At 46.8% G+C, this 22,777-nt stretch overlaps 1 protein-coding gene across 7 annotated transcripts in view; it reads right to left on the bottom strand.

The window, feature by feature from the left end:
• The window catches only part of CARMIL1 (capping protein regulator and myosin 1 linker 1), a 308,332-nt gene that overhangs the window by 36,603 nt on the left and 248,952 nt on the right, over positions 1-22,777 (bottom strand). For 5 of the 7 annotated variants that reach the window (XM_053223218.1, XM_053223222.1, XM_053223220.1 and 2 more), the window contains 3 exons: positions 8,963-8,980; positions 4,504-4,570; positions 4,086-4,282 (listed from right to left, as the gene is read on the bottom strand). In XM_053223218.1, the coding sequence (XP_053079193.1) occupies positions 4,086-4,282; positions 4,504-4,570; positions 8,963-8,980 (282 nt within the window). The remainder of the gene's footprint in view (positions 1-4,085; positions 4,283-4,503; positions 4,571-8,962; positions 8,981-22,777) is intronic. The other 2 variants (XM_053223219.1, XM_027040448.2) reach the window with 1 other exon arrangement.

Raw genomic sequence — 22,777 nt, 5'->3', positions numbered from 1 at the left:
AGTTGGGCACTGAACTGACCGAGCCCCCCAGGCGCCCCAGTGCTGGTATTTTAGAAGGAAGCTTAGAAAGATCCCATGTCCAGACACACATTGCCAGGGAAAGAGAGAACCTACCTGCTAGAGCTCCAGCTCACGTCTGTCTCTCACAACTACACTCCAAGATTCAAGTCTACAGACGAAGCAGCCACAATGTAATGTTGAAGTGTTCTTACATACACATTAATGAAATGCAAAAAAAGAAGAAACTGGTATATTTTATCTCGTCATTAAAATAAATTGGGGTTTTTTTTTGGTTTGTCTTTACAGAGGTTCAGTAAAGACTTAAAATGTACAGGTAAAATGTCTATATCAATTATTCCTAAGATGTCTGGTAGTTTAGAAGCACTGTAGTTTGACCAAAGATTGAATTTTTATTATTTTTTAAAAATAGTTGTCTACTCTTCATATCTATGTAGATATTTATTTGTGTATTTTTGGCACTGGAACCAAAGTTATGAAACAGTAATCCAAGTTTGGCCCCACAGAAACGGACACGTTGGCATTTAACTTAGCCTTGTGGGCTATCAGAGTGCATATGTGGCCTTTGTCCTGGTTCCCGACACAGAGTTTCTAAAATCCTTGCCATCTCCTGAGTGACAGAGCTAATGGGGGCATCTTTTGATACTTATTGATACTTAGAGCAAGCCCTTTCCAACCGTTTCTGAGTTTACGATAAAAAGCTTGGGGGCCCCTAGGCAGCTTCAGGATAAGGGCTGGTTGTCAGAAAAACCAGCCACATAATACGACAGCTAGAACTTCCACCCTGATCCCTGACCCCGGGGAGGGATGAGGGCCTGGTGACGGAGCTGGTCACCAACGACCAACGATTTCATCGTGCCCAAGCCTACTTAACGGAACCTCCACGAACACCCCCAAGTGATGAGGTTGGCAGAGCCCCCGGGACACACGGAGGTGTGTGTGTGGGTGACCTGCCCAGAGAGGGGCTTCTCTCACCTCAGCCTACACATCTCACCCATGTGGCTGTCCCTGAGCTGCGTCCTTTACGATCAACCGGTAGTAGTAAGTAAAGTGTGTTCTTGAATTCTTCTAGCAAATTATCATACCTGGGGAGCAGCGTGTGGGACCCTCTCTAGAATTTACAGTCAGCTGCTCAGAAGTACAGACGACACGCTGGGACTGGTGTCTCAAGTGGGGGTGCCCCTGAGCCCCTAACCTGTGGGGTCCAGCTTAACTCCAGGTAGTGCCAGAGCTGGACTGTAGGACGCTCAGTTGGTGTCCAGAGTCGAAGAATTAGTTGGGGAAGGGGGTGCCGGGTGGGGGAACCCACACATTTGGCGTCAGAAATGCTAAAAGTAAAAAGAAAAGGAAAGCCACACCTTGGTTCTGAGCATTCTGATACTTAGGAAGGCTCGTAGGGGCATCCGAGGTCAAGGGCAAGCGCTAGAAGTTAGGACAGACGGAGTCTCCTTGGTCCGAGCAAAAGCAAACCAAGCAGCAACAGAAGTGACCGTCGCTACGGAACGCTAGTGGGGAAGACAAACCGTCAGCCCCTCATCCTCAGCTGAAAACGGGGCCATGCTGCGGCCCTGAGACACAGGAAGATACTTTGAAAACCGCAAGCGCTGTGGCATCCGAGGTTCGTCCAGTTTCGCCGCGAGTCCAAAGGGAAGCGAGCCGCGCCAGTTTCGCACCTGCCAGACCTCTGGGAAGAAGCCAGATGGCCTCGGAGCCACGGCCACAGCCCTCCGCTTCAGGACACAGCCCGGGTCCCGGCAGGGCTCCCAGGATGGGACAGCCCGAGCCCACGCGGCCCGGCCCCGCCGTGGCCGAAGCTAAACCCTCCGCGGCGTATGCCTGGTGCGTCCCTCCACGAGGACCCTAGCTCAGCCGTCTTCCCTCCCCTTCTTGGTTTTTAAATACGTCCACAATATTCTCTTTCTGTGGGTCACTGACTTCATCAAGGAAACGCTTCCGCCGCCGTTTTGCGTACAAGTTACGCTGCTAATGACTCTCTACGCGGAGAGAGCCACAGAGGGGCCGTTTATTCAGTAACCACCTCGAATCCAGAGTGGGGGAGGTCATCTTTTCCCCTATCTAAAAAGGCCTCATTTAAAAAAAGTTCGGGGCGCCTGGGTGGCTCAGTCGGTTAAGCGTCGGACTTCGGCTCAGGTCATGACCTCACGGTTCGTGGGTTCGAGCCCCACGTCGGGCTCCGTGCTGACAGCTCAGAGCCCGTGGAGCCCGTTTCGGATTCTGTGTCTCCCCCTCTCTCTCTGCCCTCCCTCACTTACGCTCTGTCTCTCTCTCAAAGATAAACAAACACTTAAGAAATTAAAAAAAAATAAACATAAGACTTGTAAAAGTGTATTCTAAGAATCTGTAACAGTGGACTAAAAAGTTAAAATCAAGTAAATCAGGAAACAAAGCACTAAAGCTGTTTCCTTGTTTTTTTGGGAAACCAGGTCATGCTTTTCAGATTCCAATGAGAAATTAACCAACACAAGAAGCCTGAGCAGGGATGAATAAATGATTGACCGCACACGTAATTATTGTGACCTTTACCCATCCACGCCTCCAGTCATCCACACGGCATCCTCTAAGTACCGCTGACCCTCCACCCTATTCTGAAACCACACTCACCACTGAGCATAAATCCAAGGGTAATAAACTACCTGCCTTCCTACATGAGGCTTAGAGACAAGGAGGAGAGAGTGCTTCGAAAACACTATGACAAGAGCTAGAAAGGCAGCTATAACAGTTATGAACAGCAGGCACTGGAAGAGCCACGGCCTCCATGGCAGGTTGTTCAGGCGGGGCACTGTGCACATCCGGTCTGTGAGAATGGCCTCCCCTGGGGTCCTGCGAGCACAGCCTTACGGGAGCACAGACGTAGAGACCGAGAGGGCTTCCTGGCACACTGAGGCAAGAGGAGATCTGAAAGATGAGTGGTTGTCAGCCCAGGAGGTGTGTGGGGTGGGGAGGGGAAGTGACGAGGAAAAGGCTACAGCTCTGCAGGACTGAGACACTGGGTGGGAAGCAGCAAAGGCAGGGATGACAAGGAGGAAGGCAGAGGAGGTCTGGGTTGGGACCGGGACCTGGGGTCTCATGAGGATCATATCCTGACTCGTCACCTGTGACGCACCATGGCGGACAGGGAAGTGAGTGGAAGGCGGGTTCACAGGGAGAGACGCGCCCAGTTTTGAACGGCCTGAGCCCGAGGTGCTCTGGGACGCTGACGTTGAGGAGGCAGGTGACTATTTGACTCTAGAGCAGACAGGGCAGCGTCAGCCACGGACTGTAACCCCGGGTTCTGCCCACACGGCCCAAGCAGCAAGTAACACAGTCCAAGGCGTCACCGGAATGGGGGGGGGGGGGTTGAAAAAGAAGCCCGTGGCGACACCAAGCCCACGGGAAGTGGTTTCGGGAAGGATGCACTTTTCTTTGTCAAGTAACCACTGAGACCTGGTGGAAGGGGATTAGGTCAGCGGAGACAGGGCGGCCGCAGAGGCGGGTGGGGACACGGCAGAGATTCCGGGGGACCGCAGGGGAAGGGAGATGGGGACAGAGACCCCGGGGCCAACCTTGGAAAGGAGAGGGGAGACGTGCGCCCGGGAGGGGCACGGGGTAAGCTACATGAAGGCTGCGTGGCACAAACCGTCCCACCCTGTCCCGCAGGGGACACGGGGTGTGGTCTCCACACTGCCCCGGGAACCCCGCTTCGCCACCCGGGCTGGGCAGGTGAGCGGGGAGGAGGCAGGCGCGGCCGGGGGTGGGGGGGGGCAGAGGTGGGCACCCTCGAGTCAGTCACACACCAGTTCTTTGGCGCCTCCTTGCCCCCCGTCCGCATCAGACGTCGCAGGCTGCTGGACGGAGTCCACTGGGCTCCCGCACGGGACCGCGACTTTTCTAAGGATTTCTTCCAAGGGCAACTCCGCTCCGAGGCCCTGGGCGCTCGACCGCATGATCTTTTCCCCAACGGCCGAGCGCCCAGCGGAGACACGGGCTTGGAGGTCGTGCGGGGGGTCCATCCCCCGCGCTCCCCCTGGGTCGGGAGGGGTGGGGGGTGGGGAGCCCGGTCCACCTACCGCCGCCTGGGTGGGCTGCTGCTTCTTATTCCGCTTCGGCCTTAACTTGGTGAAGTGTTCCAGTTTCTTCCCTTCTTCAGAAGGCAGCTCGGAGATGAGCCCCGAGCTCTGCTTCTCCTGCCGGGCGGACGGGAGGGGCGGGTCTTCGATGTGGATGGGCACCTCCTCCAGAGCTTTGTCGAGGTCAAACTCCATCTCTGAAACGAAGCAGGGCCCCGGGCCCAAGCTGAGTGCCTCCGGATGGGCTGCGGAATTCCTAAAGGTCACGTCAGGCCCCTCACCCAATCGCACACGCATGCGTTCACAAACCACGCGACTGCCCTTCTGAGCGCTGCCTCCCAGAGCATCCCCGGGAAACGGCCCCGAAGCGGCCCGAGGTCCCCGCTGAGGGTGTTTCACGGACACAGAAATAACTCACCGAAGGCCCTGGAAACAGGCCGCAGCATCCGGCTATGGATACTCTTCCGTTTGGATTTGGGCGTCATCTAGCAACAAAATAAAGGAAGCCCTTAGGCGTCCACACAAAACTCGCCTTCCAAACTTCAGTTAATGGTTCAGGAGGGACGGGGCTGAAGGAGCATCTGGGATCAAATGTTTAAACTCAGTATCTGTTTCGCCTCTTTCCAGGATGGCTGGTCACATCTGACGGCCTCCCTGCGGAGACCGAGCCCCCACGTTTCCAAAGGGTGACGATGTTCTCGACTCGGACGGGCCCTTCTGCCTCCTCCCCCTTCCTCGCCCCAGCTTTCATCGCTTACACTGTATTTACATGGCAGAAAGGAACAGTGAATGATACAGAATGTAATTCCCAGCTGCACCTGACGATACTAAAATGGATATAAAGGGGCGCCTGGGTGGCTCAGTCGGTTAAGCGTCCGACTTCGGCTCAGGTCATGATCTCATGGTCCGTGAGTTTGAGCCCCACGTCGGGCTCTGTGCTGACAGCTCAGAGCCTGGAGCCTATTTCAGATTCTATGTCTTCCTCTCTCTCTGACCCTCCCCCGTTCATGCTGTCTCTCCCTGTCTCAAAAATAAATAAACGTTAAAAAAAAAATTAAAAAAAAAATTAAATGGATACAAAAAATACGATGAAAGGATGGTAAAACATCAGCCGCTACAAGCGGACACTGCAATTGTTCACTGCTTGTGACCACGGTCGCAACTCCCAGGCGACACCGGACTCTTTGTCACCTCGGTATTTCAAGTAACTGTCCCATCTCCCACTTCTGCCACCAAGATTCTGACCCTTAGATTATGGGCAAAGACTAACTAGGAAACGGTTGCCATAGTTTCCAAGTCTGTATCTGCTGTCGCTTCTCGTTGAGTCTTTCAAATATGGGACCAACACCCGAACCACCAGAACTTAAGCCTTGGTGCCAACTGCTGATTACATAAAGCCAAGCCCAAGGAAGGTGCTAGCTTCTCCCTCAACAGGACCACAGTGAAAGTAGGAGGAGGCCTCTGTCATCCCCTCTCAAATCTGAAGGAAGAAACTGACTCACAGAGATGACAAAGGCCACCATTCAAAGTGTCATTAGGAACGGCACCAGGGACAGATCCTCACGAGGCTGGCCCAGCATCCCTTGTAACCACACCCTTCGCCATCGCTATACCGATGAATGGATGTTAGGGACGTTTTAATCGGTTTGATCCTGGACACCAGTCTTTGTGTGAAGTAAGAGAGAACAGAACTTACTTTGTAGTCTTTTTAATAGGCCGTCATCTAAGGCTCTCCCCAAAAACAGCCACAAGGGTGAGAAACTCTCTTTGGCTCAAAGAATGAACTGGCTCATACTGACCTTTGAAACAAACAACTTCAGAGTTCTAACAATTTTGTGCCGGCTTTAATAACAATATCCTTCTGCCAGTATTTATTATTGGGAGAAAAGGGAGAGAAGAGATGAGCAATTATATTCAAAGCCAGACGGGTCACCCTGAAATACACTGGGAAAACTGATTTGGTTCTTTCGAGGTTAAAGGCAGACAATCTCAGGAATATCTACCTGTACAGCAAGCGTCAATCCGAGGCAGCTGGAAAGGGAGCCAGCTTCCAGGTTGCTCTCCCCCGAAACTGACCTTGACCTCGCAGTTGACTGAAGCAGAGAGCGGCCTGGCCTGACTGGTCTATTCATAAGGGAAACCTCTAAGAATAAAATAATCCTCAGGAGAACCCAACTACCAAAATATCTGCTATGTTTCACGAAAAATGTCTTTAGTACTCCCTCCATTTTGCATACAACCGTGACAGGTAAAGGGATCGAGCAGCAGCTTGGGACTAATTTCCAGCCAATTCATTTGGACAGCCACAAATAAAATGCTTGGAACGACGATGTCGTCCAACGTTTTTTTCCTGCGACTCTTGATTTTACAGAAAAAGTGTTCACGGGCAAAAAGAATCTGGCTCAAGTCTCCCTCTTTAACCTTTAGAACAGATACCAAATGTGTGTAACACATACGACCATGATGACATTTCAAGTATATTACAATTCTGAATAGCTGGAAAGGAATGACCAGAGAGCTATATGTAAAAGAATACAGATGATCTATAACATTTATACATAATATAAAAGACAGGTAGAGAGAGACCCATTTACACACTGACGCCTACCTGTAAATCAGTCATTCAGCTCGAGCTAACTACACAGACACTGAGGGGTTTGTATGGCAACCATCCGGGTTCTCCATAGCTGCCATCCACCAAATGGGACCTACTTTTCTCTTCTTGGTTTGACTTTCTAATGCCTCAAAGCTTTCCTTCATCTCACATGCTCTTTACAGCTGCATTTCAAACGCAACTCTTTCACTCTATCTGACACATCTGTGAAGTCTGCCACGTTCACGCGGGGACGAGGGGCTTTTGCGACAATAGTCAGGGCTCGAAATCAGGCGAGTTTCGACCGCCAGTGTTGAGAAAGCAACCCAATTTTAGATACTGAGCCACTGCTGACGGATGAACGGTTTCATGATTTCTTTCTCGTGGTTTACGTATAACGACGAAGAGGGAAAAAAGAAACAGTGAATTTCATGTCTCTCTTATTTTTCGTTCTTCTTTAGAATTTTTTCTTCCTTAACAGTTTTATAGAAAAAGAAAACTCTTTAGTAGCTCAGTCCTATGATCCCACTACATACACATCATGAGCAAGAGGGAACATAAGAATGAGCTATGATTATGTACCCAAGGATACATTTAAGAACAAATATTCTATGTTTTTCCAGAAATCTGGTCTATATGCTCTCTTAGTCTTCCCCTTCTCACACCTGCTGGTTAGAGGAGTTGTACCCTAGAAAAGAGATCTAGCTTTACCGTGTCTTTAGAACTGTTAATGCTCCTGTATCCAAATGACAAGGGTTAATTTTCTCAGACTGTTTGGCCTTCGTTTCCTGCCCTGGACATTTGTCGATGCGTAAATATTTGCTGGGAGGAGAAATCACGAAGTGCCCCTCAGATGAAAGGGGGTGTCAGCAACAGAAGCAAGGGAGGCATACGGACCAAATGGACTCTTCATAAAGCAACTCGTGGCCAGCACTGTCTACTATTTAAGCCTAGATGAAATTACTTTATCTTTAAAGATGCATTTTGCGAGTCGTAAGCACTTTTCACTATTCACGTACTCAGGAGACATGAGGCACAGGGTGTTGAAGTCTTTAAAACGTAACTTTAGAAGGAGAGCCCTAAACACAAGACTCCTTCCACATCCTGACATCCCAAACCATCACTAAACGCCCACCTTGGCAGACAGTGTGAACGAAACCACGGCCACTATTCCTATTCTACAGGAATCTAAAGGGACCACAGTGCTACTGCTCCGAAATCTTACTCCTTTGATCCAGTTCCTATGATGGAATTCAAACTCCTCTCATGTAGCCCAAGGGGTATCTCAATTTTACCACCAGTTGAGGACTAAGGTTGGAGCCTGACAAACACCACCACAGTTTTTCCTGCTAAACTCACTCTTAACCTATACTTCCTAGACACGCTCATTTTTTCTAAAATGAGAGTTCCATCGCTTCTCTCACCACAAAAATAGGATGGAGAAGTTTCCTTGTTCGTTTTACCGAGTTTGTGCAAAGGATAAACGACAACATTCTCATGTCAAGCTTGAGAATGCCTAATTTCTTTTCCCCGAGGTTAAAACAAACAAGGAACAAAATAAAACCCGGTTGGTTAGGGGCACCTGGGTGGCTCAGTCGGTTGAGCATCCAACTTTGGCTCAGGTCATGATCTCACAGTTCGTGAGTTCTATAGAGCCCCGTGTTTGGCTCTGTGCTGACAGCTCAGAGCCTGGAGCCTGCTTTGGATTCTGTGTCTCCCTCACTCTCTCTACCCCTCTCTGCTCACGCTCTGTCTCTCTCTCTCTCGCAAAAATAAACATTAAGAAAATTACATTAAAAAAAAAAAAACAGTCGGTTAAAAAAAAGTTGGGAAACAGATTAGGAAAATTCTTCTAATCCAAGAAGGAAATCATGATGCCAAATTTCTACAACCCTGGGAAACAAGAATCAGGAAAAAAAAAAAAAAAACCCAAAAAACCCAAAACAAAACCTGGACGTTTAAGGAATCATGTCTTTTTTTTTTTTTTTTTTTTAAACAGGAACGGAAAAGGCCGTTTTCCCCTCTTGAAAGTTGGTGCCCTCTTCATCAACACTGTGCTTGCTTTCAGGCACAGCCAGGATACTTTAAATTCATCGCCTGTTTTCTAGTTGAAGCACCTTGCAAAATGCAATCTTGCCTCTAAATTGCTGCCTGTTTCATGCAGGATCCACAGCCGGGGGACGACACTCGGTCTCCTGGGAGACCAGCCAGGCAGCACAAGCAGATGGAACACGAGACTGTAAACGAGCCCAGCCAGAAACTGCAGAGCCACCCAAATACTTACACTTGTACAGCAGAGAGTCTCCATGCAGCACAAAGGAAGGAAAAAAATATGAATGGGAGAGAGATAAAGCATTACATGAACAGCACTACAAGAAAAGGGGAGGGAGAGACACGGCTCACAAACAAACAGAAAAGCTCCATCAAAAGCCTTCATAGCAAAGGAAAAAGGCAAGAAGGAGGCCAAGGTATAATTGGCGGAAGGCATCCAACCCAGCTCTTTATAAGCAGAAGCACAATCGTAGCTTGAAAACAGCGGGAACTCCTAGAGATGTCACCTCTTTTGTTAGGTGCGTGCAGAATGCCATCTATAAACCGCAGAAGGTCCTGGCCTCATTTGGGGAATGGAGACGTCACCAGCTCCAAAGGCACGTGGCGGACACAACACTGGATGGACGCTGGAAAGCCCCATGCAGGTTTTGGTTCTTGGGCCAAAAGGCGACTCCCAGCAATAAAATGGGGACAGCGTATCTCCAAGGCACGTATAGGCATCCCTTCCGGGAGCTTTTACATCATTCTGTACTTTGGGACGAAGTAGCTTTGAATCCATTCTCTCTCCCCATCAGTCACCAAATCTTTTCAGGAAAAGAGCTAATGCCAGATTCTAGAACAGTTACCTACCCACAGTGTTACCAATGTTGATGATACCTTATGGCTTATATTTCACACTAAATCTCTGATTCAATAATTTTTTTTAAGCCTCACAGATCATCAACAGTTATTAGGTCATCTTAATACTCTGAAAATTCATAATAATTTTTTAAAACATAACAACAAAAAAAGTTCAGTTGTAGAAGGTCAGGCTTTGTGAAAGCAAAGTATTGGAGGGTTGGGGGCGGGGGAGGTCCTTTTCATATTTCTTGAAAACACATCCTGAGGCAGCCTACCTAATCCATTTTCTAGCAAGTTTTCTAGCATTTTCTTTCAAGTTCCTTATTTTTTGTGTGCCAATTTTTCTCAATACACAACAGGATAAAGTAATGGGGGCGGATCAATTTGAGAACGTAGGTAGTCTGGGTCTGTTCAGAAAAAAGCTGACACATCAGTCAAAGGCATTCCCCATCACCATCACCACCATCACCGCCACCACCATCATCATCATCATCGTATATCTGCTTATCAGAAAGGCTGCCATCAGCAACATGCCAAAAATTCTCAGTCTCCAGACTAATTTCATACTTTATTAGGTAATTTTCTTCAAATAGATCTCATTTGAGGACTCATTAAATTAGATTGAAAACAGCCTTGCAGAATGAAAGGCAAAAAAGTAAAAATACATTTTCAAATATTCTGGAATTGCCTGAAATAACGACTCTGCTCCCCCGCAGCCCCCCTCCCCCGCCTTTAACACACATCCCTTCGAAAGCTTCCTTAAAGAGATAACTAGGGATACATACAGAAGTGAGGTACAGCCGATGGTTACGTCTCATGAATAATTTTAGACTTCCCTTCTTTTCGTGAAGGGTTAATTCAACAAGACAAGTGCACTGCCCCAATTATCCACCTGAAGATCATTAGAAGTGAAGGTGAGGAAACTTTCAATTGGTTCAGCCCCTAAAACGACAGGCAGGCCAAAAAAACCTTCCTATCACGAGGGAAACGTGCAACAGACAACTCAATTTTTCAGTGGAACAAAGACCATCAGTTCATTCCTCTACTCCCCCTGCACACTTTTTGGAACTTGGCTAACTATATTGACTCAACATCTCCCATTACGACAAGAGAAGGTCCAGCGAGTGAAAATGGGTCATCCTCCCTCGAAAGTATGTCTCACACCCAAGGCTTTGGTATCCAAGAACTGAGCTCAAATCCTGAGTCTGCCACTTAGGGGGTTGTGGAGGTTGGCCAATGTTTCTGTAACGTCAGACTAGTTTTCCAGTTTGTAAAACAACCTGTTGTATTAAATAAGACAAAGCGAATATATGAAACGCTTAGCACAGAGCCCGACACAGTGCCATTCCGTGGCCTCACAGTGCTTCTATAACTGGTAGCGATGAGAGACATTAGAAATACTATCACTTTTCCATTTGCCTATGCCCACGACAAAGACTGGGGGTGGTGAGGACGCATGCGTAGGTAACAGACTTCTACCGAGCTGGGAACAATCTAAAAGTCTATCAAGCAGGGACATTGATGACGAAAATGAATATAGTTAAACGAGGGAATAGCAGCTAAAAGGGGAAAAAAGCAAGAAGGTTTAGGTGTAATGTAACAACATGAACAAATCTCAAAAGATGGTATCGAATGAAAAATGCGAGTTTCAGGAAGACACTTACGGCATGATGCCATTTATGTAAATCGCAAACCATAAAATAAAACCATATGTTGCTTGTGGGTATATGGATGTTTGAACATACAAAATAAATAGGAAGCGTCCAAACTCAGGACAGTGGTGCCTCTGACGAAGGCGGGAGGAGGGAGAGACTGTCGGTAGGGGTCAAACGCGGCTACAACTTTATCGGGGACGTTTTTATATTACTTAAAATTCAACAAAGGTTTACTGAGCACCCAGTGTGTACCAGGCACTCTTAAGAAAGGATGGGCAGAGCAGTAAATAAGGAATCGGTCTCTGGGCTCCCAGAGTTTATATGCTGGCGTCAAAAAACTACACTGGCAAAAGGAAGGTGCTAATGTGTTAAAAGCTATCTGTTCAGGTTGTTGGGGACATGAGGGTTTGGCATTTTGGGGGGTACTTTTCTGCAATTTCTTAGGAGTTCTTCAAAAAGCTGATTTAGGAACATATCAAAGTCACTGATCACTTGATGTTTACGGATTATCTGAACTTATTTGGCAGACGCCCTAACAGAGGCTTGTCTGGGTGGCCAGATACAACCACCGTGACCACCTCCTACAGTGACAATGACAAAGGGACCGAGCCGATCATAATACTTTGAAGGCGGGAACTGATCTACTATGACACATGTCTAGAAACTTGGAAGATTCTTAAAACAGCTCGAGTTGTTTTGCACGTGCGAGTGTTTTAATAAGTGTTATGACTGCTCTACCGGGTTTCGATTTCTGCGATCTCAACGTTCAGGAGCCCCCAAAAGCCACATCAAAACAAAAACTTGCCACCACGTCTACCTTCTTCATTTTCTTTTACCATGAAACTCACAAATGAGGGATTAAAAAAAAAAATTAACATGAGCCTTGATGGGGTTTACTCTATTTATAAAAAAATACACAAATGTTTCTGGCAGTTATTTTAGTATTTCCTCCAAACGGCAGCACAGGGATGGGGACTTGATGCTCAGGAACTGGCCTGAAGAAAACAAACCATTTAGTTAGAAAAATAAGGAAATGAGGGGGTTTACGTCCAAGCACAGCAATTCAGGCCCATCTGTCCAAAGACCGCAGAGGGGACTTTGGCCGCCACCTTGTCAGCCCCCAACACGTCTACAAGGATTTCAACTACAGAGAGTCACGTGGTCAAGTATATTTATTTCTTGAAAGAAGTTTAGACCAGGAACAGGAGGGGCTCCGGCAGAAATAAACCCTGTTTACAAGTTAAATCTGGCTCATGTTTCTTTTTGGTGTCCCCTCCCCACCCTGTGTCCTCAGCATTCCCAGGGGAGACAAGGTGAACATCTTCGGATGGAAAGGATAAGCCGGGATTCATTTTTGTTCGCCTCTAGAGAACCTGACACACAGTGGGCATTCAGTAACTATTTGGTCAATGAATGACGGAACTGAACCACTGCGTGAACCCAGCACCCCTCCCCCACAACTTAGATTTTTACAGACTAGGTGCAAAGACAAGAGAGAAGGAAGTAATCTATTATAAAGAAGAGTCTTGAAATTTGATAATCTTTCATGAAAAAATTTCCTGCCTGAATACCTTCTCCTACGTCACCACACATGACGGTCACACCTACCAGCAATTCCATAGTGTCCCGTATATGCACGATGGCCCGTATGCAGATTTCCCCAGTCACCCCCCACCTGCCTGGGGCGCCCCTGCCCTGCTGGATGCAGTATCTAGGGAAGAACTCACCACGATGTGTGCTTAGGTCTCCTCAGTGTGTCTTTGTACCCCGTCCTCCTCTCCCTGCCGCCAATCCTGCCTTTCTTATCTTGGTACTTATCTTATCTTGGTACTAATTTCAATTCTCTCTTGAGGAATTCAGGCCAATTGTTTCACAGACTTCCCCACATTCTCCACTTGCCTGAATGCTTCCTGGGAAATTGATTACGGTCGGCCACTTCCAGCCTGAATGCCACATGGGTGATGTGGTGAACTAATGGCTCAACCACTGTTGGTGGCACCCAGGTCAGCTTGTTCTGCTCTTTGTCACCTAAATTTGGCCACTTCGTGAGGAGAGGACCTCCCAACCTCTCCATTAAAAGGGCACCTTTGTCCTGGGTGATTAATAAGTCTATGAGGTGATACTTTTGTTTCATGTGGATGACCCCATTTTCAAACCACCATCAACAATCCTTACCTGACTGAATGAACACAGCGAGGACTCCAAAACTGTACTTTCCTACTGCCATCATCATTCCTACATTTGCAAGGTGCCGTTTCCCTGCAAAGACCAACTATTCCTTTAAAAAGTCCTTTGTATCCTCCCCTTTCATTTTCTTAGTACTACTGCAGACTTGTAGATGTTTGAAAATTAATTCTATGTGTCATAAGCTATGACTCTCAGTATTCTTTTTGGTGCTTGGGGTGTTCCAAGGGGGGCCATTTCAATCTGGATTTTGTAGCCTTGGAAATGATCCCATTGGATTTGGAGCCGGTCCTTGCTTTGTGATGCAAGATACCCTAGGCTCACCTTGTGCTTTTTGGTGTATTTTTAAAGCGGATATGGGTAATCCCTGTTTAATGAACAAGGTTACAAAAATTAAATATTTTCTACAGATTTTCAGCTGAGTCAATGGCCAAGGGGAGACAAACTTTAGTCATTCTTAGATGACTTATGCCTCCAAACATCTAAATAAATAGTAGTCTCGCATTTGTGGTTTAAAAAGTAATTTTTATGCATTTCCATTTTTAAGAGGTTGAGATGGTGTAGATCTCAATGAGAAAAAAAGAGATGCTTAAACCTTTCTATACTGATGGTTGGACAGTAACAGTGTTTAAACTCTAGGGAGAGCGGGGGTATATAAGCCATAGTCCTGAGAGATCTGTAATAAATCTGTGTGCAAAGGGGGAAACAATATGCAGGGATTTAGTGAGGCGCTATTTCCTAGTGAACACAACATTAAATCCAGCCATCGACACCACACTTATTAACTTTGATATCCAGAGTCTCATTTCATATTAAAGTTAAAATGGCATCACGGTGTTAAAACAAAACCATTCAGGGAGCAGCACTGGTGAGAGGCTATTGTGAAAATCACAGTCCAGGACTCTTTATACGTTTACATGGTTTGTTTCCTTGTTTTCAAGACCTGCACAGTTGTTCTTTTTGTTTTGTTTTATTTTTGTTTTTGTTTTTTTTTTTTGATGTGAGAAAATTAAAAATCCTTATCTTCCTAACTTGGTCGTGATTTCTCCAGGACACGGTTAATGGCTCACTTTTCATTCATTCTAACTCATCCTGCAACTGATGCCAAGGTGACGTTTCATATTTGAATGTTTTCTTTAAAAAACAGCTAATAATTTAATACCTTTTTGTTAAGAGCCATCCAAAGAATGCAAGCACTTGGTACTAATTTCAAGCAAGTACCTGACCCTAAGAGCTGGTGTCAGTGTGGCTGGGCAAAGACGCACGATGCTTATTCACACAAGCACCCACTACGTGCCCCTTGTAGCATTATTATAAAAAAGAAAAGTACTTTATTGCACTATGAAGCACAATGTTATTCTAATCGTCATGAAAAGTTGAGTAACATGTTAACTTTTTTAACTGTAAAAGAATGAATAAATAATGAGGGAAAACCCCACCAAGTATTACACTTGAGAGAGCTATTTAAGTCTGGATCTTTGGAAAATCCATGTAAAAATGGAAGGTAAGAAGGACGTGGTCAGGGGATTTGAATACTCGCCTTTGGAATGGACATTATGGTTCAGTGACATCAAAATGAATAATTAAAATTGGCCTTGGGGCGCCTGGGTGGCTCGGTTGGTTAAGCGTCCGACTTCAGCTCAGGTCATGATCTCGTGGTCCGTGGGTTCGAGCCCCGCGTCGGGCTCTGTGCTGACCGCTCAGAGCCTGGAGCCTGTTTCAGATTCTGTGTCTCCCTCTCTCTCTGACCCTCCCTCATTCATGCTCTGTCTCTCTCTGTCTCAAAAATAAATAAATGTTAAAAAAAATTTTTTTTAATTGGCCAAAAAAGCTGAATGTAACACATCTCCTCTGTCCACAGAATATTAACTCTACGAAGATGACAAAAATCAACAGTTAATACCACCACCATCCCCACCACCAAAAACCACATTAAATTCTGTAACAATTTACTGGTTAAAAAAACTTGAGTCAAGTCAGCTTCAGGGGTGCTAATTCAAAGGAATCGGTGATGGTTGGAGGGCCTGGTGCCTTAGGATTCTAGCTGGAGGCCTGCAGTGATCCATCAGCAATCAGGAGATCTGGTTCTTACTGGATCTCGTGGATCTCCAAGCTCTTCTAAGACTGAGTCTTAAAACTCCTTGCCCTAACTCTTCAAACCTCAAGCAGAACTTCAAGTAAAGATGGCTTACCAGAAAACTCTGTAAAAACCTGACCTAGCTCAGAAACCAAGGTCTTTGTCATGTTCAACTCTGTTTGATTAACCTCCCTTCTGAATGGATTCTGCAGTGAGATTCTCGAAAGAGAATGGATTCTCAAGACCTCTCTCTCTATAAATTACAGATCGATTCGTTTGGTAGTTATCGGCTTGCAACTTCTGATCACCATTATTAACACACTCTGCTTCCTCTCTGAGGAAATCTGTCAGAAGGCAATACTGTTTGCCACTTGGGATTTTTTTATTGGCTTTGCCTGCATTTTAAAAGGGAATTGAGTATTTGCAACGCAAACTATGGTGAATGGTTAGATAAACTGTCTATCAAACACACATCTTATATGCCACTTGTGCTGTATTATAAACAAAGATGACTGGCTTTCAAAAGCACACGGGTGCTTTCTCCAACATTTAAGGGTTCGGTATCAAATAACCGCATACAGGTGGCCAATTTATTCAGTTTACCTGGGGAGCAGAGGCCACCTAGTGTACGACTAGAAGCATCTCTGAGGTTTTGCTATGGCCATGAGAGAGGATGCTCTCAAGCCTTTTCTCGGAAAGACCTTTGGCCAGGCTGCATTGATCTGTAATTTAGAGAGAGAGAGGTCTTGAGAATCCATTCTCTTTTGAGAATCTCACTGCAGAATCCATTCAGAAGGGAGGTTAATCAAACAGAGTTGAACACGACAAAGACCTTGGTTTCTGAGCTAGACCAGGTTTTTACAGAGTTCGGCATTTGGGGATTTCAATGGAGTACTTGCTCAAGGGCTGAAATAGGTCTGAAGCTGCTTCCAGAGGAAAACTCTGGCTTGGCGGCAGGTGTCGACCCTATCACTCAGCTCTGCTTGGGCGACCCTCTGTCTGAGCAAGAGAAATGGTCACAAAGCTCAATTCTGATCATCCGATGTTGTCTGAAGCTTGCAGCCGTAGCTCCCGAGGCGAAGGCTCCTCCCTTTACCCAGCGAGCAGAACAGCTCGGCGGGCAAGCCTCACTGGGGACTGATCCTCAACTTTGCTAGAACTTTCTTATGGGTTTTTTTGTACCCCCCTTAACTCTGTTCACTCACTTTACCTTTGGATTTCTATTTTAGTAACTACTAAATGTGGCACCTAAAGTAGTTTCTGAAGGAAGGCAGAACATTGATAAATCCAAGAAGCAAATATACGTATCAGGGCACATATTCTAAAGTAAAATATATAGAAGAAATGCAATGCTATCTGGAGCATGGAAGTAATTTTTTTGCATCTAGTTTTCAAGCGTGATTTTCAGCGGAAATGTCAATAGGATCATCGTCAAAAAATTACCAACGGCCAAAGCTAAAAACCATTTACTTTAAATTTTGATCTTGCTAAGGAATAGACTTGCAAGAGACGTTTGACTCCAGCCCTGGCAGATGGGAAATGCTTAAATACCAAATTCCAGCAGCAACGGTCTCCTCTGGGGCACGTTTGGGGAAACCAAGAATTTGGAAAGGCCGACTTTACCCTGAATTTCCACACGAGAGCTGAAGAATGAAGACGCACTCTAGTACCCCTCCACTATCCCTCCCGTATCCCAGATTCACATCTGAACACCGAGGCCTTCAAGTGCAGCCTCCGTTCACTTAGATGGTCCAAAGCACCAGGCAGAGCTCTGCACTGGTGTCCTTTCCTCAGTCCACCGACAGGAAGAACGAAATCCTGTGCGGACAGAAATGCCAGTCATGGAGTCATGGAGACACTGCCCACCAAGCTGTTGGTGTGAAACCCTTGTGCATGGGCTCTTCCTCACCCCAACCTCTCTAGCCTCACCTGCCAGTGACCCAGGCCAGCCCGAAGACCAGGGATGAAGCAGAGAGGGCACGGACTTGGGAATCAATGCTGAGAAGATAAAATTGGATAATGCGGTGGAGGGGCTGGAGGGCTTCCTAGGCTAAGAGGGTCAAGGAAAATGTCTAAGAAACAGGTGGTTGGGTTGAGACCTGGACGGTGGGAAGAAAGTAGCTGTGGGAAGATCTGGTGAGGGGTGTTCCAATCGAACAACAGCTGAGACAGGAAGCCAGGCGAGTTCTATAGAAAAGCAGTAAGGGCCACAGTGGCTGGAGGGAAGTGAACAAAGGGGGAGAGAGCAGAACCAGGTGGAGAGAGAGAGAGGCAGGGGTCTTGCAGACCATGAGGAAACTATACCTATTCTGGGTGCAATGGGAAACCATCAGAGGGTGTCACCTAAGACACCAGAAAGGTCCTGGGAGGAGGGGCAGGGGCTGGCGGGTAAGGTTGATGTCTCGCATCAGGACGAGGCACGCATGGGGGTGGGGGTGGGGGGTGCGAAGGCTCTGTTTTGGACTCACTGAGACACCAGATGGCAAGTAAGAGGTTGAACACACAAGTCTATACAGTTCAGGGTCAAATGAGATACATGTCATGAACGTAGGAAGGAAAGGGGTCAGAGCCAGGGATCCTGTAAGCATGTCTACACCGCAGCTGCGCACGTGGGCCACCAGCTCACCTGGCTGCTGAGCCCAGTCACATCCACAGTCCCAACTGGACAGCTCAGTCGGGGCCTTGCTGGCACCTCAACTCAGCATGTCCACTTCTGTCAAGACCTGCCGTTCTCGCGTATTCCCCAGCTTCAGAGACTCCCTGCTACCTTAAAAATAAACAATAAATTGGGGCGCCCAGGTGGCTCAGTCAGTTGAGCGTCCGACTTCAGCTCAGGTCACGATCCCCCAGTCTGTGAAATCAAGGCCCGCGTCGGGCTCTCTGCTGTCAGCGCGGAGCCCGCTTTGGATCCTCTGTTCCCCTCTATCCCTCCTCTGTCCCCACTTGTGCTCTCTCTCTCAAAAGTAAAGTATATTTAAAAAAAATTTTTAGAGAAAGAAAAATATATATATAAACAAGCCAACCCTTCGCAGGACCCACAAGATTCTGTGATAAGGGCTCCAGCCTCCTCAGCCCCTACCCCTTGTCCCCACTATACCCAAACACTACACAGGTCCTCAGTCTACGACGTTCTGTCCCCGCTCTGAACCTCTGTGTGCTGCTCTCTCTGCTAAATTTACTTAGTCACTTTCCTCCCAGTCAACTTCTGTCTCAGATGCCATCTCTTGCCGTAGCAACAGTTCCGAGGGCCTACTATGTGCCAGGCGTGACGCTCAGAACCTTCCTCCAGGACGCCTTCCTTGGCAACAACCCTCCCCCAGGCTGGGCTAGGACCCCCTTCTCTGCACCTTCCACAGCAAGTTGCACGCTCCGTCAATGCCCCCTCCCACCATACCTAATATTTCACTGCATTAATGCACAGCCACCTCAAGCCAAAAACGAGCTGAGACCCATTTAGAATGGCAAGATGCAGGGGAAAAAATAGAGTGAATCAGGACTAAGAATAAAATAATAAAGCTTGATTGAAGGCTGAAAACAACCAACTATACTTCTTCAGACCCTGAACCCTTTTTTTTTAGGTCAAGTGTACGTGGAGCTCTGAGGCCCTCAACCAGAGTTAGGCATAAGCCACGGAGCACCTGATGGTGTTCCTGAGACCCACAGCACACCCCGCTGGTGTTCCAGAGACCCACAGCAAATCAGCGGCTCAGGATTTTCACGATCCTTGATAAAGACCTGCATTTTCTTCTGCACGTACTTCTCACGAAGGCATCTGGGGATGAGGTGAACAGGGACCTCGACGTGTACGGGGGACACGTCCAACACGTATGTGGTAACAAGGTTTACCAGGCTAGTTCTGAAGGTGGCCCTTGTGACATAGTACAGAAGCACGCGTCAGGAAGAGCCATTGTACAGAGGCCCACAACAGAGGAAGGAAGGGGGCGAGCCTGTTTGGTGGAGACCCTCCAGGGCAGCGTATCTTCTCCCACCCGTGCATCTCTGACCCTCGGCATGCAGGGAGGAAAGACTAGGTCAGGGCGTTCGCGCCAGGGGCACGTTGAAACAGCGGACAGCCAGGCTTCTGTAGATGAATGTTGCTGCAACTTCTTTGTGAGCCATCTTTTCTTTTCTTCTTAAGTTTCATTTATGTATTTTTAGTAATCTCTGCACCCTACATGAGGCATGAACTCACGACCCTGCGATCAAGAGTCCCGTGATCTTTGGACTGCGTCAGCCAGGCACCCCAGACTGTGACCCACTTTATATATTGAAATGTATTTTATGTCACGAGCTAACGTATGGGTCCACGTGTGTGTAACTGAAACACACATTTGGTGCGATCTGACACTTTGCCTTCATTCTTTATACTTCATTTCTGAGGAGCTTTCTTTTTTTTTTTACCTCCTGGTCAAATCAATACATTGATTTCATGAGTCAGTTGGTTGCAAGATGCACTCAGTACTGATTCAAGTCTTTCCAGATGGCCTCGTTTCTGTGGCAGGCTCCCGTCCTTCCGCACCCAAGCACACACGTGTGGGGTTTACAGCGGGGGTGGCTCTGAGATGGCCGGAACCAGCTTGGCCACTTTGGCCTTTCAGGGTAGCAAACGTGTGGGAGACAGATTGGTTCCTTCACCTTCCGAGCCGAGAATACCATACACAATGGAGGAACGATAAGCATTTGTTGAATGACTGGGTGGCCCTCTAGTCTACATTTTTAGTTCAGACAGTCATCACTACCTAAGACTTCATCGATGAGAAATACTTCTATCTCCTCCCTGGGCACTTCTGGCACCAACCACCTTGTTCTAGCATTTTCCTGCCCTCCATTCCTGGGTTGGCAAGCCCCCTTTAAGGACTGCTCACCTTCTTGTTCTTTACACAGACACACACACACACACACACACACACACACACACACAGTATCTGAAGACACTGTTTTCTACGAATCGAATGTTGTTTCCTTCATCCTGCAGGGATTTGGTCTTTGTTTTCCACTGGCAAGCAGTGATCGTTTGGAGCTTTCCGACAGGAGAGACGTTGTTGAAACAAATGTCCACATTCACTGTGTACTCTGCAAACATGAGGTTTCTAAGGGCTTCAAAGTGGGACCAATTCTAGAGCAATTATTTTATCTAATACCGGTCCTACTGTACTATCCCCAGGAGCTCCTAAATCTGTGATTGCTTGTAAGGGACCTAACTAGTTAGGACTTTACTTAAAAAAATGTCCTGTTTAAAGGGAAGTATAAATTCACATCTCTGTCGTCCACAAACACACACAAACACGTGAACAATGCAAGGTTTTTGTTTGTCTCATCAATCCACAGGCTATCAGAGTCATTTGCTTCATTTCACTCATGAGGGAAACCAAAATTATCTTTTCTAATCGTCACCGCATGTCAGAGTTAAGCTCGTAAGAATCATCGTATCCACTCTGCAAGTCAGATGCCCAGCAAGTGGATGCTGATTTTGGAATGCCCTGACTCATCACAACTAGTTAATGTTCTAAGCCGTTTTATGGGGGGGATTCATTAAGTCCTCCCCATTTTTTCCCCCAGGAGTTCGGTTCATCCTGGGAGCTGTGGGGCTTTTCTGTTAGCTACAGGGAGAAGTAGGGGGTCCTCGTCATCCCAGGAATGGCCGTAGACAGGAGGGGTGTCACAGGGATTTCCCACGGGGGTCTCCTTTGTCTCTTGGGGATTCCTGAGGGTGGTCGGTGTTGTGTGTTGGGCTTTTTTAAAAAGGTGTATGGGGCAGATCTCTAGGAAGCTTCCTGGAATACAGCCTCTGCAAACAGTATTCCTACCAGTTAAAAATGAAAAGATTAAGAAATCCCTGTGGATGCCCAGGGAGCAGTGACCTCTCCGGGGATTTGCGGGGTGCCTCTGGCATTTCCACAAAGGCCCACCACAAAAATTACTAGACACTCTGAGGAACCTTCAACACCCATTCTGGCTGAGCTATGCAGGCTGTACTTAGTTTTGCAAGCCACAATTTGGAAAGCAAGAGGTTTTCGTAGGTTGCATTCTAGTGATTAAAAGGTTAAATCTCCATTTTCCAAAGCGATATCATTAAGAAAATGACATTACAGAATACATACAATTATAAGAGGAAACTGACAACTAGCACTTGAACAACTTCCTGCACATACTTAACATGAGCGCAACTAATTTAAATGAGATAGGGACTCGGTAACCTGCCCTTGGCAGTAAGAGATGACTTCCAACGAATAACTGCTGGTACTTGACGGTGAGGTGATCTGCTTCTAAAAAGTAGAATTTTGACCAAGACAAATGGATCTTCGCTACATTTTAATCCGTATTTAAAAGCTTAAAAATCGTATGTTAGAATTCAAGGCTGAATTTGTTAAGGGAAGATAATGTATTTTGTCATTGAAAAAAAGGATTCACAAGATGTACTCCATAATAATTCAAGCCTTTTAAAACTCTTTTCCTAGGAAATAGCAGTCAGGAGATGAACTGCTCCCCTGCATGAGTATCTTTTGATTTAAAACTGGTAGGACGCTCATTAGAATAATTGAAAGAATTATATACAATTAGTGAGCGAGTTACGCCAAGGAGCAGACACTGGCTCTCTACCCACTTGGCACACTATCGTGAACCCTGAGCTTCCGCGGTTTTTATAAAGGTAGCAGACTATAGACAGGGACAGATCTTGAGAAATAACTGATCAATAGAATGCGAACTACATCCTTCAATATCCCAAAGGCCGATGACAAAGTGAAATTGAAAGAGACAGCTGGGAATAGGGATTTCCTAGGAGCACCTGATTGCAGGGAAAAAACAGATGGTCTACGGACAATAAAGAGGCTAAATAAATACACATTTCAGCATGACGTGGAAGCTGTGTGCACAGGGATGATAAGCATCTAGGAAAGCTAATTAATCACTGTCACCAACAAGATAAAGCATGGAAAGGCAAGGGATATTCCAGGTAAGTCCAAAGCGGGCAGACTCATTTCCAACAATTGAGTGTATCAGCTTTTTCTTTTAACGTTTATTTATTTTTGAGAGGCACAGAGAGACAGAGAGCAAGCTGGGGAGGGGCAGAGAGAGAGGGAGACACAGAGTCGGAAGCAGGCTCCAGGCTCCGAGCTGTCGGCACAGAGCCCGACGCGGGGCTCGAACTCACGAACTGAGAGATCATGGCCTGAGCTGAAGTCGGACGCTTAACCGACTGAGCCACCCAGGTGCCTCTTGACAAAGCTGTTTTCATTAATGGTTAAAAACTGTACAGGGTGCCTGGGTGGCTCAGTCGTTTAAGCGTCTG

Source organism: Acinonyx jubatus, chromosome B2, assembly GCF_027475565.1.
Source record: "Acinonyx jubatus isolate Ajub_Pintada_27869175 chromosome B2, VMU_Ajub_asm_v1.0, whole genome shotgun sequence".
NCBI lineage: Eukaryota > Metazoa > Chordata > Mammalia > Carnivora > Felidae > Acinonyx > Acinonyx jubatus.
Note: the sequence above shows the minus strand (reverse complement) of the source record. Positions and strands in the feature narration are given on the sequence as shown.